This window comes from Muscardinus avellanarius, assembly GCF_963383645.1.
Source record: "Muscardinus avellanarius genome assembly, chromosome: X".
In the NCBI taxonomy this organism is placed as follows: domain Eukaryota; kingdom Metazoa; phylum Chordata; class Mammalia; order Rodentia; family Gliridae; genus Muscardinus; species Muscardinus avellanarius.
In genome coordinates this window covers 26,337,600-26,352,900 of record NC_137792.1, presented here as the reverse complement: position 1 = coordinate 26,352,900, position 15,301 = coordinate 26,337,600, and the positions used below count along the sequence as shown (strand labels likewise).

General features: G+C 32.2%; 1 protein-coding gene across 2 annotated transcripts in view; it reads left to right on the top strand.

Moving 5' to 3' along the window:
* Positions 1-15,301, top strand: part of DMD (dystrophin) — a gene marked incomplete at both ends in the record, with an annotated part of 2,101,015 nt that overhangs the window by 813,462 nt on the left and 1,272,252 nt on the right. For both annotated transcript variants that reach the window (XM_080719244.1, XM_080719243.1), the window contains 4 exons: positions 2,683-2,805; positions 5,201-5,338; positions 8,508-8,660; positions 9,508-9,690. In XM_080719244.1, coding sequence (XP_080575370.1) covers positions 2,683-2,805; positions 5,201-5,338; positions 8,508-8,660; positions 9,508-9,690 — 597 coding nt within the window. The remainder of the gene's footprint in view (positions 1-2,682; positions 2,806-5,200; positions 5,339-8,507; positions 8,661-9,507; positions 9,691-15,301) is intronic.

Sequence of the window (15,301 nt, the reverse complement as noted above, 5' to 3'; positions counted from 1 at the left end):
GGTCGAACCCAGTTTCCATTCATGCTTCCCCACTAAGAGCTTGTATTCTCGACCAAGAGATGAAAGGGATACGAAGGTACATGAGGGAGAAATAAGAGAAGATCACCAAATGGTCAGCAAGTAAAGCCCATATTAGGAATACTTAAATAAGTCTAGAAGGTCCTTGGGACAAGATTAGATAAATACTTAAATATCATGCTGAAGATTCAACTTTATTCTAATTGTAATCAGTAGATACATAAGATTCTGGAGCAAAAAGTAGCATTATGAAAGTGACATTTTGGGGACATATTGACCTGGTAATTTTGTACAGGCTGAAAATGGTTTGACAGAAAGGAGATCACATACCTGACTGGAGGTGATTGCTTGTCATGTGTGAGGATTCAGAAGGATGGTGTGCCTGGGAAGACAAAGCAAGTGGATCATTGTGAATTAATTAGTCCTTGCTTGAGACCTATTAGATATCAAAGAACAAATTTAAAGAATGACATGACATGACATAAGTTTTAAACATGGATGACTGAGAAAAATGTTCTTTTAACATAAGTAGGAAGTTGGTGTTGCAGGCAGTTTGGGTGTGAGATAATGATCTCAGTTCTAGGTATATTGAACTTCAATATGAAATTGGCATGCTAATGGAGAGTCCAGATTGGAATTCAAAATGAGATCACAGCTAAAGATAACAGTTTGAGAGACATGCACATTATAGCTAAATTCATGGAAAAATATATTTTATTATGGTAGAAGCATTGGGAATAGTAACAGAGGCTCAGACTTGGGGTCCTTGAAAATACCTGAGTATATGGATAGAAGATGAGCTAGAGAAGAAACAGATGGACCAAGCAGGTAAATCTGACTATAAACAGATTTATGTTATTTAGATATTCAAGTATTCAGTACAAGTTATTTTAACCATTATTTATCATATCTTTACAAAATCAGGTAGGACAGTGTAGTTGCTCATATTCAGCATTAACAAATGTCAACAACATTTAAATAACATAAAATAAGCCGGGCTGGTGGTACACGCTTGTAATCCCAGCATTCGGGAAGCTGAAACAGGAGGATCACAGTTCGGAGACAGCCTCAGCTACTTAGTGAGGCCCTCCGCAACTCAGTGAGACCCAGTTTCAAAGTAAAGAATAAAAAATAGGGCAGGGAATGTAGCTCAGAGGTAGAATGTCCCTGGTTTCTATCCTCAATAACACACACACACACACACACACACACACACACACACACACACACTAAAATACCATTATATAGGTATTGTGTAGTTATGATCCTAAAGTACAGTAATAATTTTACTTTTACAGACATTTGAACAGTATATGGTTTTGAACTATAGGAGAATGCTAATAATAGATTGAAACATGATTTAAGCATATTTATATACTCCAAATTTTAATGGTTCAGAAAACAATTCTATTTCTAATGGCAAATTCTTATTAGGATTTAGAAACTAGTACTGTAAGAAACAGTACTAATTCTTTTTTATAAATCCTTTCTGGGATGCGTAGAAGTGCTTAGAAGATGTGTGTTTATTCATATTGCATGTGAAAAACATGCCCTCATGAAAAACCCTCAACTATTCACTTCATCATTATGCTACCTTTAGGTACTTGATTTATTCTTTACTTATCCCTATGGTCCTCCAGACATTGTCTTCTAATAATGATAAGACAAATCTATGGCTGTTATTGTGACTGGGAAATAATATATAGGGACCAAACTTGATAAATGATATCATCCTGGGCCTAAGACACTGGAAGTTGTTCCTGAATTCGTTCTTTCAAGTGAAATAATTCTGAAAAAAAAATCTATTTTCTATATGTCATCTCTGGATTTTGAGAAGATATCAGGCATAGAATATTTTCTGGTTTTATAATGGGAAGAAACTAAATGCAGCATAAACATCAAGAGAGCAAAAAGTATATTTGATAACCATAACTTTAATAAGTAAATGGTCCTTAACTTCTAAATATTTGATTTTAATGTCTTTCATTCGTTACTCTTTTTCATGTGTTTCATTTAGATTATGTAAATTCAAAGGATTTTAAAAGGTTTGAAAACCTACATTGAGATTCTTCATGTGAAATATTCTTGGTTCATTCATGCAGATTTGTTTATGCCACCTAAGAAAACATTTAGAAAGCAAACTAATGGCATTATTATTCTTAAGAGAGGAGGCCTTTCAATTTTGCCATGCTAAAAATGTCATTTAAAATATCTGAGCAGATTGCCATGTACTGTTTCTGAGGATAACGTGTTAAGTCTCCATTTCTACCTAAGGTTACTGTTATTTGATGAATGAGGCAATTTTTGATAAGACAGTTACTCAAAAGATATTTATATCAAAATGTTTCAAATAAGATTAAATTTGACTTTAGATATTAAAAATTAGTTCAGTCAAATATACATAAATTGATTTTTTGATACCACAAAATGATGAATTGCATTATGTTGCATGTATGTTCAGCTCGGGCGATGTTAAATGTTTGTTCTTATTTGCATCCCCAGGTACTTTTCCATTTGTATTTCAAAACCTTTAGAAAATATAATGTGGGGACATAATGCATGTCATTAGCTTAGCAATAGGAGGTTGAATAAATGTATTTCTTTTGGTTTGTGTTTCTAATAAAAAGTAATTTTGATTTAAATTAGCACTATCTTTTTTTTTAGGCCTCCATTCCTTTGAAGGAATTGGAGCAGTTTAACTCAGATATACAAAAATTGCTTGAACCACTGGAGGCTGAAATTCAGCAGGGGGTGAATCTGAAAGAGGAAGACTTCAATAAAGATATGGTAAATTGGTTGTGATAAAAGTGTGAATGAAATAGGAGTGGAAATGAAATAAATACTTGAGAATATATATATATAATCCATGTCTCCAACTGAATTCTCAGGATATACCTTGCATATTATACTATGCTAATGAATTTATATATGCAAATTATTCTTTTTTAACCTTTGACGTTGAATGCCAAATTACTTTGTTACAGTCACATAGGTATATTTACAGATTCTAATAGTTCAGTTTTGTTTTGACCTGTGCTGTTTTTGAACTCGGAGGTCAAAATTGTAAGAGAAAAATGAAGCCAATTTGAAAAATACACTAAAAATGTAATAAGAAATTCGGCTCTTATAGGTAGCTGATGTTTTGTGTCCATCATATTTTTGGTCATAGAGTAATTTCAAACATTATAAACTTTGCTTAGTGAATTTTCCTTTAAAGCAGTTTTACCAAAAAGTTGAATAAAGAGGCCAGGCAGGTGGGGTGTGCCTGTAATCTCAGTTTCTGTGAAGCCAAGACAGACGGATTATATGTTTGAGGATGCCCTCAGAAACTTTGTGAGACCCTGTTTAAAAATAAATAAATATAAAAAATAAATAAATAAATGAAGGCTGGGAGTGTAGCTCATAAATATGACCATATGGGCTAAATGTAAACTCAGAACATTCTCCTCTAATCCAACATAATTTTAAGATGACTTTGACATTTCTCTCTGGCTTGAATATTTCTGCATCACATCCCTAGTCACTGACTTATTCCTCCCTCCACTCTCCTTTCCACAATTTCTTTTTTCTACTTCCACTGCCATCACCTCTGTGGCATTCTGAACCTTTACATGTAGCCTACGTGAGATTTCCAAAGATGTATCTGTGCTAGAGAACTCTCAGACAATTTTTACAAAGGACCTCAGAAGGCAATATATAAAATTCAGATAATAGGTATATGAGGTAAAAGCAGAAATATTCCCACCTACCACATTGCGTTCCCACTGGTATCAATTTTGACTTCCTGGAGCTGGCTCAATCAGTACTCCCCATGCGTGGAGCTTTGGCGGTCTTGCCAACTCAGCTCATGGAAAGAAAGACAAGAAGAGGCTTTCTAAGATGCTGAGTTCCAACTATCTTTACTTCATGTCAAAGAAGAAAGCAGAGGTCACTGAGGTAAAAAAAAAAAAGTTTTTGCTTATTACTCGGGCCTACAACCAACCCTGCCCTAAAGCCTTTTACCTGGTTATGTGGGACTAAATAATATGGGGTTTTGTTGTTGTTGTTTGTGCTTTTTATCGTTAGCCCTATAAAATCTTACAGATATTTAAAAGGCATGTTAAATAAGATATTTTATAGATGATTGTCTATGTTATACATTTTATTAGGCTACTAAATCAGCAAATCTCAAAAAAGTAATTTCTTTTCCTCTAAAAATAAATAGTCCCTTCAGCCCTCAGTTGTATGTTTAAGGTTGTCTTATACATTTAAATATATTGCCTCTAGTATAATAAAAATAACACACTCACACATACATGTAATTTATTTGAAACTTGTTATTTGTTTTCCTTAGCTCATTGCATTTCTTGGATACATTGCATGGTGGGATTTCTTAATAGAAAGTATTCATGTTTGAAATTGAAAGATAGGAAGGTAGAAATAAAAATATAAATGGTCACACAAACAACTATATTATACCTTCATACACTCAAATCATTTTAAGTAAGTAAATTAAAATATTGTTCTTGGAGTATAAAAGGGCAAAACACACACTGAAAATATTTAAAGCTACTTTCCCATTCATATTTCAGTAATTATTTAATCTTATTTATTTAAAATGAACACACATGTATGAGATATTTTAGAGATTTTTAGCCATATTTGATTGACTAATAACCCATGTCCTGAATTTTGACATTTAGGTTTTAAATACAAAGTAGATATTACCAGTAAATCTTACCACATACTCAAAACTAAATATTTTCACTCAGTAGCACGTTACCATTTTAAGATTTGTTGCTATCTTATACACACATATGAGCTATTTCTATATCAATCAGGTAATGCTGTCACTGACAAAATTGGTTTACTTCTCTAAACTTTTAACATTTCTAGAAATGCATTGAAAAAGCCAAAAAAATACTCTCATGGCAATTCACTTTGTCTGATAATAAGGTACCTTACTCAACCATCTTCCTACATATCCCTCTAAAATATATTTTGTAGATCTAGATAAGAGGACACGTTTTATATATAAAGTTCAAAATATAAAGGAAAAATAATGAACACTATATCTTAGAATTTTCTGAAAGTTTTAAATTGGGCTTTTTGTGTGTGTTTAAGTAACATGTGTTATTGTCTCTGTTAACAATGTACAGCTTTTTAAAACCAAAATGAAGACTGTACTGTTGTTTTTAATCAGAGTGAAGACAATGAAGGTACTGTAAAAGAATTGTTACAAAGAGGAGACAACTTACAACAAAGAATCACAGATGAGAGAAAGCGTGAGGAAATAAAGATAAAACAGCAGCTGTTACAGACAAAACATAATGCTCTCAAGGTATTAGAGCTAAAATTATAATATATCTTGACTGTGTTTTTTAATATGTAGGACAAAATATATTGTGTATAAAATCTGCTTATGATTTTTAGTCGACAGAAATTCACTTTTATCTGTTCAGTATGTGTCTTTTATTTAGCATTATTGTGTTTTCTGATTATGAGAGCTGTGTTGCTTTAAATATGTTTTTATTAAAACAAATTTATGAATAATATAAAAATATCAAAATGTGTCACTCATGGTGCTTATACATTTGATTTTCTAGTATACTTTATTGCTAAAAGGTACTTTTGTACTTATGTTGAAAAAACCTGACCCAACTGCTGAAATAACCAATAAATAGTTTCTCCATTATTCCTACTTCCTTACTTTTTAAGTTGTGTTTATAAGTCCAATTTTTGTAGACTAATAGTTGTTTAATAAGGCTTACATTTTCCTTATTTTTAAAAAATTAACTATTATTTCTTTGAATAACTCTTTGCAATTAACTGAGAATCTATAAGAATCTGATTTTATTCACATAGGAATGGTCAAAAATATTTGTAATTCCCTTGAAGAAGAACTGTTACATCCATATTAAGCAGTGGTAGTATATAGCTTCAAGTACCCATATGAATCATCTGGATTGTTCAGGAAGAAAAGAAAAGAAAAAGCCTGTTGATTTTTCTATAATTATGTCTAGGAAATTCTTGCCATAAGACTGAACATGCAAAAAGTTTTATGAAACAATTTTTTTCTATAGGATTTGCAATATTTACTGTTTGTATGGTTGGCTGATGCTCTAATAATGTTAATTGCCAAGATTTTATTGTAAATCACATTTTTAGAATTATGTAGCTGTGTAGGTAGATCCACCTAGTAGGTGGATGAAATCTGCTTTCTATATGCAAATAAGAAGATAAAACCTTTTTCCCTATAGTCAACCAAATAAACACTGCTGAGAATGTAATTACACAATATTGTGCCTGTAAGGAATCCACAAGGAAAATCTAATGGGCCAGCAGGTGTTCTCAAGGTAACTGCTGATATATATAGTAAATAGAAAAGGCCTCTTCCTCAAGGGGAGTGCAAAAACAAATCATAATGGACTCAGAAAAGCAGAAAGCTGTGTAATTCATACCCTTGAGACTGTGACCAAGCTTTCAGCAGCCCCTGTACTGGTCATGATTATACATATTTGACAAAGCAGCAGTGTTTAATGGTTACCTGGCATAACTCTAAATAAATCCGTATGACATCTCTAAAAGTTTTCAACATTACACATCACCTTGTGCTTAAGAAATAAGAGTTCCCAATTTTATGACTGCCAAGCCCATTCTCAGGCAACAGTGGGAAATGTATCATGAACAAAGCAGAGCTCAAGTCTCATTCACTTGGCTATATCTTGCTACCTTCAAAACAAAGCAATAAACTTTTTGACCCATACCAGGCACTTATTATCTCCATGGGATGTTTAGAAATGTAGCATAAAACATAAACTACAATAAACTTGATTTCATAACTTTTAAGAAAAGTTTAGCATGAAATCTCAAGCATTCTTACAAATATATACTATAAGTGACTAGTGAAAATCACCGATTTTACTTACCAAACCCATTTACACCACCAAAATCCATAATTATGTTACTCTAGCAAGTGATTCCAATTCTAATTCTTATGAAATATTTCAAAAAGAGTAAAACCTTTCTAGTGCAGTGAATTTTTCATACATCCTTTTAGATTCATTATTTTCTTTAGTTTGGCTGGGCGTGGTGGCACACACTTATAATCCCAGCATTTGGGAGGCTGAGACAGGAGGATCTGGGTTTAGAGCCAGCCTCAGCTACTTAGCGAGGCCATTTGCAACTCAAAGAGACCATGTTTCAAAATAAAGAATAAAAAACAGGGCTGGGGTGTAGCTCGTTGGTAGAATGCCCCTGGGTTCCATCCTTAGTACCACACACACACAAAAAATTCTCTAGTTTGAACTAAACTTGTACATAATATCCTAATTGCTACCTCTTTGAAGAATTAAATTTATTCAGAACTTTTATATCCCTATGAGTTATAAAATGTCATTTAAACAATTGTATTGATCAAAGAAGACAGTCAGTGTACTTGTAGGAGCAACATGATTTATTTTCCCCCTTTTTGATTCATTATGCCAATCACCCTTATTTATCTTATCAGGTTGATTTTTTTTTTGCAGGTCTGGGGATCGAACTCAGGGGCACTCAACCTCCGAGCTATACCTACTGCCCTATTTTTTTATTCTTTATTTTGAAACCGGGGCTCACTGAGTTGCAGAAGGCCTCACTAAGTAGCTGAGGCTGTCTGCAAACCGCAATCTTGCAGTCTCAGCCTCCCGAATGCTGGGATTACAAGCTTGCACCATCACGCCCGGCTTATCAGGTTGATTTAAAACTATATACTTTATCTTCTCTTCTTAAAATAGTTAATCTTTTTGTACCTGAAATATGATGGTATTACAAGAAAATGTTGATTATGTAAGCCTTAATAGAAAATGATTTTAAAACATTTAAATTTAAAATATTCGAATTGTCACTATCGTGTGTACTCCTCACTTATATGAACAAAAGTCACACTTATACACAAAGATCTTGGAAAGATTTATATGACAACTAAAATTGTATTTTCAATCATACACTATCACTGGCCTATGAAACATTTTCATAGGTATCTCTAAAACTCTGAATATATGTTGTTTGGTTATATAAACAAAATTTTGTTAATAAGCCCAGGTCTTAACATGTAAATTTTAAAATTGTATGTATTTTAAAAGTTAAGTACAAACTCACTATGTTTTTGCAACTCTCTAGACAAATCAATTGCATTTATATTTAAACTGTTTCACATAGACTAGCCAATAATTTAATTAGCTCATTAATATTTAATGAAATATGACATTATTTCTAAACAAGTATGAACATATCAAGAGAAAATACTTTTAAATGCATTGTTTATGTTTCTTAGTTTCTATCCATATGTGCTGACATGCAAACACATAATTTAATAATTTATGTGTTTTGCATGTAAATGTGCTTTTAACACTATACAAAAAGATACTTGTAAAAATATGAGGGACTCAAATTATTTTTATAAATAACTTCAACCAGAAATGTGCTATACACATATATTGATATTTTAATAATGTCTGCACCACGAACAGGATTTGAGGTCTCAAAGAAGAAAAAAGGCTCTAGAAATATCTCATCAGTGGTATCAGTACAAGAGGCAGGCTGATGACCTCCTGAAATGCTTGGATGACATTGAAAAAAAATTAGCCAGTCTACCTGAACCCAGAGATGAAAGGAAATTAAAGGTAATGTTGTTTTAGAATGCCAATATTAGATTTTATTGCTATAGTTTAATGACTTTAACCTGTTAGGTTCGTATTAAACTATCGTTCTTGTTTCCTCTATTAGCATTCTATTTGATTTGATGCATTTTTGTATTGTGTTTTGTTTGAGTAAATGTATTGTATTAAATGTTATTCAATTGACAATGTGAAATGAATAAAATGTTTTACTTTGAGACGATGTAAAAGTACTTAAGAAATGTTATGTGTTTGATGGTAAAATTGTAATTGACTTTGTGTATCTTTGTTCCAGATGAACTAATGACTTATCGGTATATGGACGACTTCTTTCTCATGTTAGCACATTCATTTCATCAGAGCATCTTCACACATCAGTGTCAAATCTCTTTAGATTTATTTGCATATTGTCTGAAGATGTTTTTCTGTTATTTTTTACACTTTTTATTTTGCTTCATTCTCTGTTGAGTTCCTCAAATCTTTAAAAAAGAAATAAATCACTCAGTTACCCTCTAAATTATATTCTATATGGATGGTCCCTAATAAATAATAAGTGATCACTCCAATTTGGGTGAACCTCCAAAGCACCAGAGGAATTCAGAAGAAAGAAAAATGTTAGAGCAATTTAAGCATTTCTGAAGTAGAATATCTAAAACTGAACATTCAAACTATAACTGAAATATTTGGATTCTTGGGTGAGGATGACAGTGACACCTTCCATATTTGTAAATTTTAAAGGATAACAATAAAGGACCAACAGCCTATGAAATTTCTGAGAGAAGTATTGCTGCTTACAGATCGGTTGATGTGGTTAGCTAATTGCCCTGGGCCCTGTATTGGTTTTGCCTAATAGGAAATTGATCGTGAATTGCAGAAGAAGAAAGAGGAGCTGAATGCAGTTCGTAGGCAAGCTGAGGGCTTGTCTAAGGATGGGGCCGCAATGGCAGTGGAGCCAACTCAGATACAGCTCAGCAAGCGCTGGCGGGAAATTGAGAACAAATTTGTTCAGTTTCGAAGACTCAACTTTGCACAAATTGTGAGTTGTTATTGGCAAACCCACCTATGTGTTTGCAACTACTACTCTATTAACAGAGGCCTACTAACAACAACACAATAAATCTGGGTGCAATTCCAAACTTTTAATGTGCATTCTGAGAGTGAGTAGATTCCCTCGCTTTGGGCTTCTGTAACACCCGTGCTTAATTTTGCAGACTAAAGATATAATAAATTAACAGCTAACAGGAAGAGTCCCCTTATCAAAAATGAAAAATACATCTTAATTTTTTTTGCTGCATCATTTTTCATAACATTGGCAATGTGAATTTGTCAATTTATCATACATTTCCTTTACTTCAGTGTCTAATCCAAAAATATGTATTGCTTTCCTGAGATCATCCCATGCTAATTTTACTTTCTTACTGTATATATAGTAAATAATAAATATTTCTTAAACATCTTACATCAACCTGCATAATACCTTACCTTGTTGACTTACAGAATAATTGTCTTTATACCTGGCTACATTTCTTGGTAGGTCAGAGTGCTTATTAAAAGTGGACACATAGTAAGTTGATTGGTAACTGACATTAGGTAAACAATATCAAATAATGTCCTTATTGAAATATTATTATGCCAAAAGGAAAATAAATGACTGTTATTGTAAACAAGTGAATGGAAACTGTGTGATTCTCTTTAAAAAGGGAATTCAAAACTGTAAGCTTGGCCTTAGTTCTTCATTTGTAACACTGTAAACCATAGAGATCTGACAGATCCATTTTTTTTTGTTCCCATTCTCAATTCTTGTAAGGTTAATAGAAATAACTACCAATTGTAATTATTCAAGAAAACATGATTCATAAAAGCAGAATGTAAAGGTCTAGAGTATAAGGCTTCATAATTATGGTGGGTTGAATCATATAAAATAAACAGATATTCAACCATTTTGCCCTATGCAAATCACAACTAGATATGGTTCAGCCATAACTGAGATTTCCTTTGTGACGTGGTTGATTCCATTTAATACAGTGTATATTTTAAATATATCTAAACTAAAACAATTTATAGTAAAATAAGGGAAATATGCTACAGATAATTGTGAATTCATTAGGTTTTATGAAAATATTGTACTGTGTGTGTGTGTGTGTGTGTGTGTGTGTGTGTGTATTATACGGGAAATTAACCTAGGGGCATTCAACCTCCAAGCTGTACTCCTAGCCTTTAATTTTTTTGTTGTTTTAAAACAGGGTCTCACTAGGTTACTGAGAGTTTCACTAGTTGCTAAGGCTGTTCTTGAACCTGTAATCCTCCTATTTCAGCTAATTCTTGTAGTTTGAACATTTCATATCACTCAGGCATATGATAACAGAAATCCTGTGTTTGTAGATACAAAATGAAATAAAAGATTAAGACAACCATAAAGAAAATTCTACTAAAATAGTTTTGCTTTATTTTAGTAGGTCATTTAGAGAATTCCTTTCATTTGAATTATCTGACTGCTAACTCATCTTTTTCTTTTAAATTTCCCTGTCTTAATCATTCTGTATGCAGAATTAAAATTCATGGTATCCTATTTAAGTTAAATTTCTTTAATTTTTAGGTAAGTAGATACTGGGTCAAATATCTTCATCAACCACCTATTTAAAATGCTATATGTTTATACACACAGTAAGCTCTTATATATGAATGGTGAAATAAGTATATGGGAACCAGAATAAGATTTAAAGAAATGCCTTAGACCCTCTACAATTTAGTGAGACCCTATTTCAAAATAAAAAATAAAAATAGGGCTAGGGGTATAGCTCAGAGGTAGAATTTCTCTGGGTTCAATCCTCAGTACCACAAATTAGTAACTAATTATAGTAAAATACTAAGGTATACACTTTCCTCAGAAACTATTTTTTTTTTTTTTTGCGGGTCTGGGGATGAACCCAGAGGCATTTGACCTCCGAGCTACACACCCTGCCCAATTTTTATTCTTTATTTTGAAACGGGGTCTCACTGAGTTGCGGAGGGCCTCGCTAAATAGCTGAGGCTGTCCGTGAACCATGATCCTCTGGTCTCAACCTCCCAAATTCTGGGATTACAAGCGTGCACCACCACGCCCGGCTATAAACCATTCTTTATTTTTATATGTAAAAGATCCATAATCAGAATGTGGGGGTTATTTTTTATTATTGTTTGCCCATGATAAGGAATCACATTATATATGAATTATAATAAACATAATTTTATTGGGTATTGAATTTTAAGTAGAACTGAAGAATGAGAGGATATAGGTAGACAGATGTATAGATAAATAGAAATAGAGATATGTTAGATATACCTTCATGGTTTACTGGTTGTTAATGTACTTTTAAAACTGGTTACGCCATTGCCATGAATTAAGAGCTCTACTTCCCAATTCTTGCACAATGGAGTCATTTGAGATAGCCACAAATAATAAACAGCGTAAATGAGAAGTTACATATGGAATAATTCTACCATAGCTCTGATGCCGCTATGATGAAGCTATTGTTGTAGCTTCAAGATTTCTCCTCTGCAGTCTTTCTTGATTTCTCTCCTCTTTATTTCTCCTGTCCTTTCTATTCTTTCTATATATAACTTCAAGACTTGAAGTTAGTCGTTGACAGTAACAAATTAAAATAGTAGGGAGTATATTAAAGTGTCTAGCATTTGAGAACTAACTTTAAGATAAGTTAATTTTTCTTATTTCATAAAGACTCATAAATAAACTAAGCAATGTAAGTTTAATGCATTCATGCAACTATGTCAAAGTTAAATATACAAATATGAATTTCTAAAAAGGCCTGAGACTTTGACTCATGGGACTATGAGGCAGCCTTCAGCAAGGCAGTAATGGCAACCAGAGCAGAGTATAGTAGATCAGTAAGTGGTGGTCCTCAGATCAGCCCGAGGGACAATAAAGAATGGACAACAGACTGGGAAAAAGTAGGTAAGTAATTCCTCCACATACTTACATTGAGGAAACACCTAACCTAGTTAGGAGTAAACATTTCTAGCTTATTCCTGTAGGTGTAGAGATAAGACTTCTCACAATAAAGCACTAAATGTAACCTGAGCATAAGGAATTTTTTGCAAGATTTATTTTAAAGTGTGTTCTCAAAATAACAATACTGCCTGGAATGAATAATCCAGAATATGAATCTCAGTGGCTTGTTCTGCTAGCTGTGTTTTCATGGTACTTTTCTCTTAGCCTCATTTTCCTCATCTGTACTATGGTAATAAGGGGGATTATGATGATGAAATAAGATAATATTGTAAAATACTTGCTGCATTACATGGGCTCCGTGAATCAAAGTTTTTTTTTCTTTGTGTATATGACATTAGAAAAAGACATAATTCAAAAACATGTTTATAAAACATTAAGAGAATGAGGCTTACTATATATCCTTTGTGTAAAGTGTTAATAAGGTAATATTTAGAGTGATAGGTGTTAGTTTTCTTCCCAATGTGATTACAAATTAGATACTGTAATCCATCAGCAGGTAGTTTAATCCAACATCACAGAATATTTGTAGGAAATTTCAGGCAAAGCCAGTGATTCTATAAATGACAGACACGAGTCTACATAAACTTGCCAATACATTTTTATTTTAATTCATATCTTCTAGATGAAAGTAGTGAGTGAATAAAATGAGATTTCTGAAAAATCTGCACTAGAAAAATATGGATACTTTAAATTGTAGCATTTAACAGTTAAACTAAGAAAACCCAAGGGAATACAACCACAAAACTGCATATACAGTTGTGTATACAATGAGTATAACACTACAGCTAATGGCTCATGTAGAACTCCTATATAAAATGAGCTCACATACTAAAATAACTATGGATATGAAAGGTCACCTTTTTATAAATGGCATTAGTAGAAAATAATTTTTTAAAGGAGAGTTTACATGTAAGGTAATTAGAGATAAGATGACAAAGAGAAATACATTTAAATAAGTTATCCAGAGAGAAACACATGAAGTGTTATGTGGTATGTATGCTCTTGTCACTCTGAACCTCAGTACTGTGTGTAATTACAATGTACCATAAAAGTATATTAAAATTACAAAATAGAATTTAATAAGTAGAGACCATTTAAGAAAGTTAACAGATAATATGAATAAATCTAGAAATAAAAATGATATTAAAATAACTAAAACAACTTTTTAAAAAGTGGGTTCATAATAGAAAAAATGAATACATTATTTAAAAGATGCTGAGGAAATTTTTCTTTGCTGAAAATACTGAAAAACATGGAAAAAAGAACACAAAGCTCAAATATATGCATGAGTTGAGTTTTAGATTTCAAAAATGAAAATCATAGAGGAGAGGTGATATTTTCTGTAATTGATGAGAATTTAATAAAAAGAAATAAATTCCAACTTGCATGCATCCTCAGAATGAAGAAACCTCTACCATTTCAGGAAAAAATAAAGTAAGTTCATACTAGATAGCTTTGAGTGAAACCCAGAACATCGAGGGAACAAAAAGGTATAATAAACTCTACTGAAGATAGAAGACAGAATGCTTACAAGGATGACACTATCCACAGCATCCGTTTCATCAACAATAGGTATTGGAATAAAATAGATGTTAGAAGATCTTCAAAATGCTAAGCAAATTTTCAAATATTAGGTAAACTGTGATTCAGAAACAATGTTAAAATTAACAGTCATATAAGTCACATTGTATCAAGAAAAAAGAAGGTATTATCTTTTTATGCTTTCTGAAATATTTATTCAACAATATATCTGTAAAAAAGAAAGTGAAATCAGAAGGAAAGATAAAGATATAAAAATATGTATAAAATTATTTTTCTATGATGAAAAGTAACATTTAGAAGGTATTTTACAATTAGCTACTAAATTTCTAGAAAATTATTCAATTGAAAATGCAGAGTACTATGAGAATATAGAAATTATTTGACTGTCAAATAAAAATAGTACAACAAATATGAGACTTATTCTAGGTGGCATCAACAAATATATGGTTTGCTCATAATGTGTTCAAAATGAATTATTGCCAGTTATCATGTTTCTATAAAGGATAATTGTAGTAAACTTTTAGAAGCATGAAGTAAGGCTCTCTCCCACGAAGAGGAGCCAAAATGACAAGGAGCACCTTAGTGGAAGAAGAAAAATGGTCTGTTTTCTAAATACATTTCCAATTGTACTGGATATTCTATGAAATCAAAAAACTAAATATATGATACTAATGTTCTCAATTTTATATTCAATTACTCATTCAGCTTATATTGAGTGCCTAATACAAATCTCCAACACAGCATAGCAACATCAAGTATAACTGATCCAACATCCCCTTCCCTCACCCCTTATGTTAACCGGGGCCTACTAAATTCTCCAAATATTAGTAAATTGAATTATCTTCAGTTCAGCTTTCATGGTTCTTCTTTTCTTTTTCATTGTTAATGTAAACAATTTCAAATTCTTTCTTTCATCAGACCACTGCTCAGTATCTGCATAATAGAAACAATTCTATATCGTCATTCCTAATCTGGATTACTTCAAGAGCCTTTATAATACCTGTTTCTATTCTGTTCCCACATCTGCTATATTTTTTCTGTTGAAATCAGATAGCTCATTCTATAAATGAAGTTATTATCAAGCCCTGGATTATTA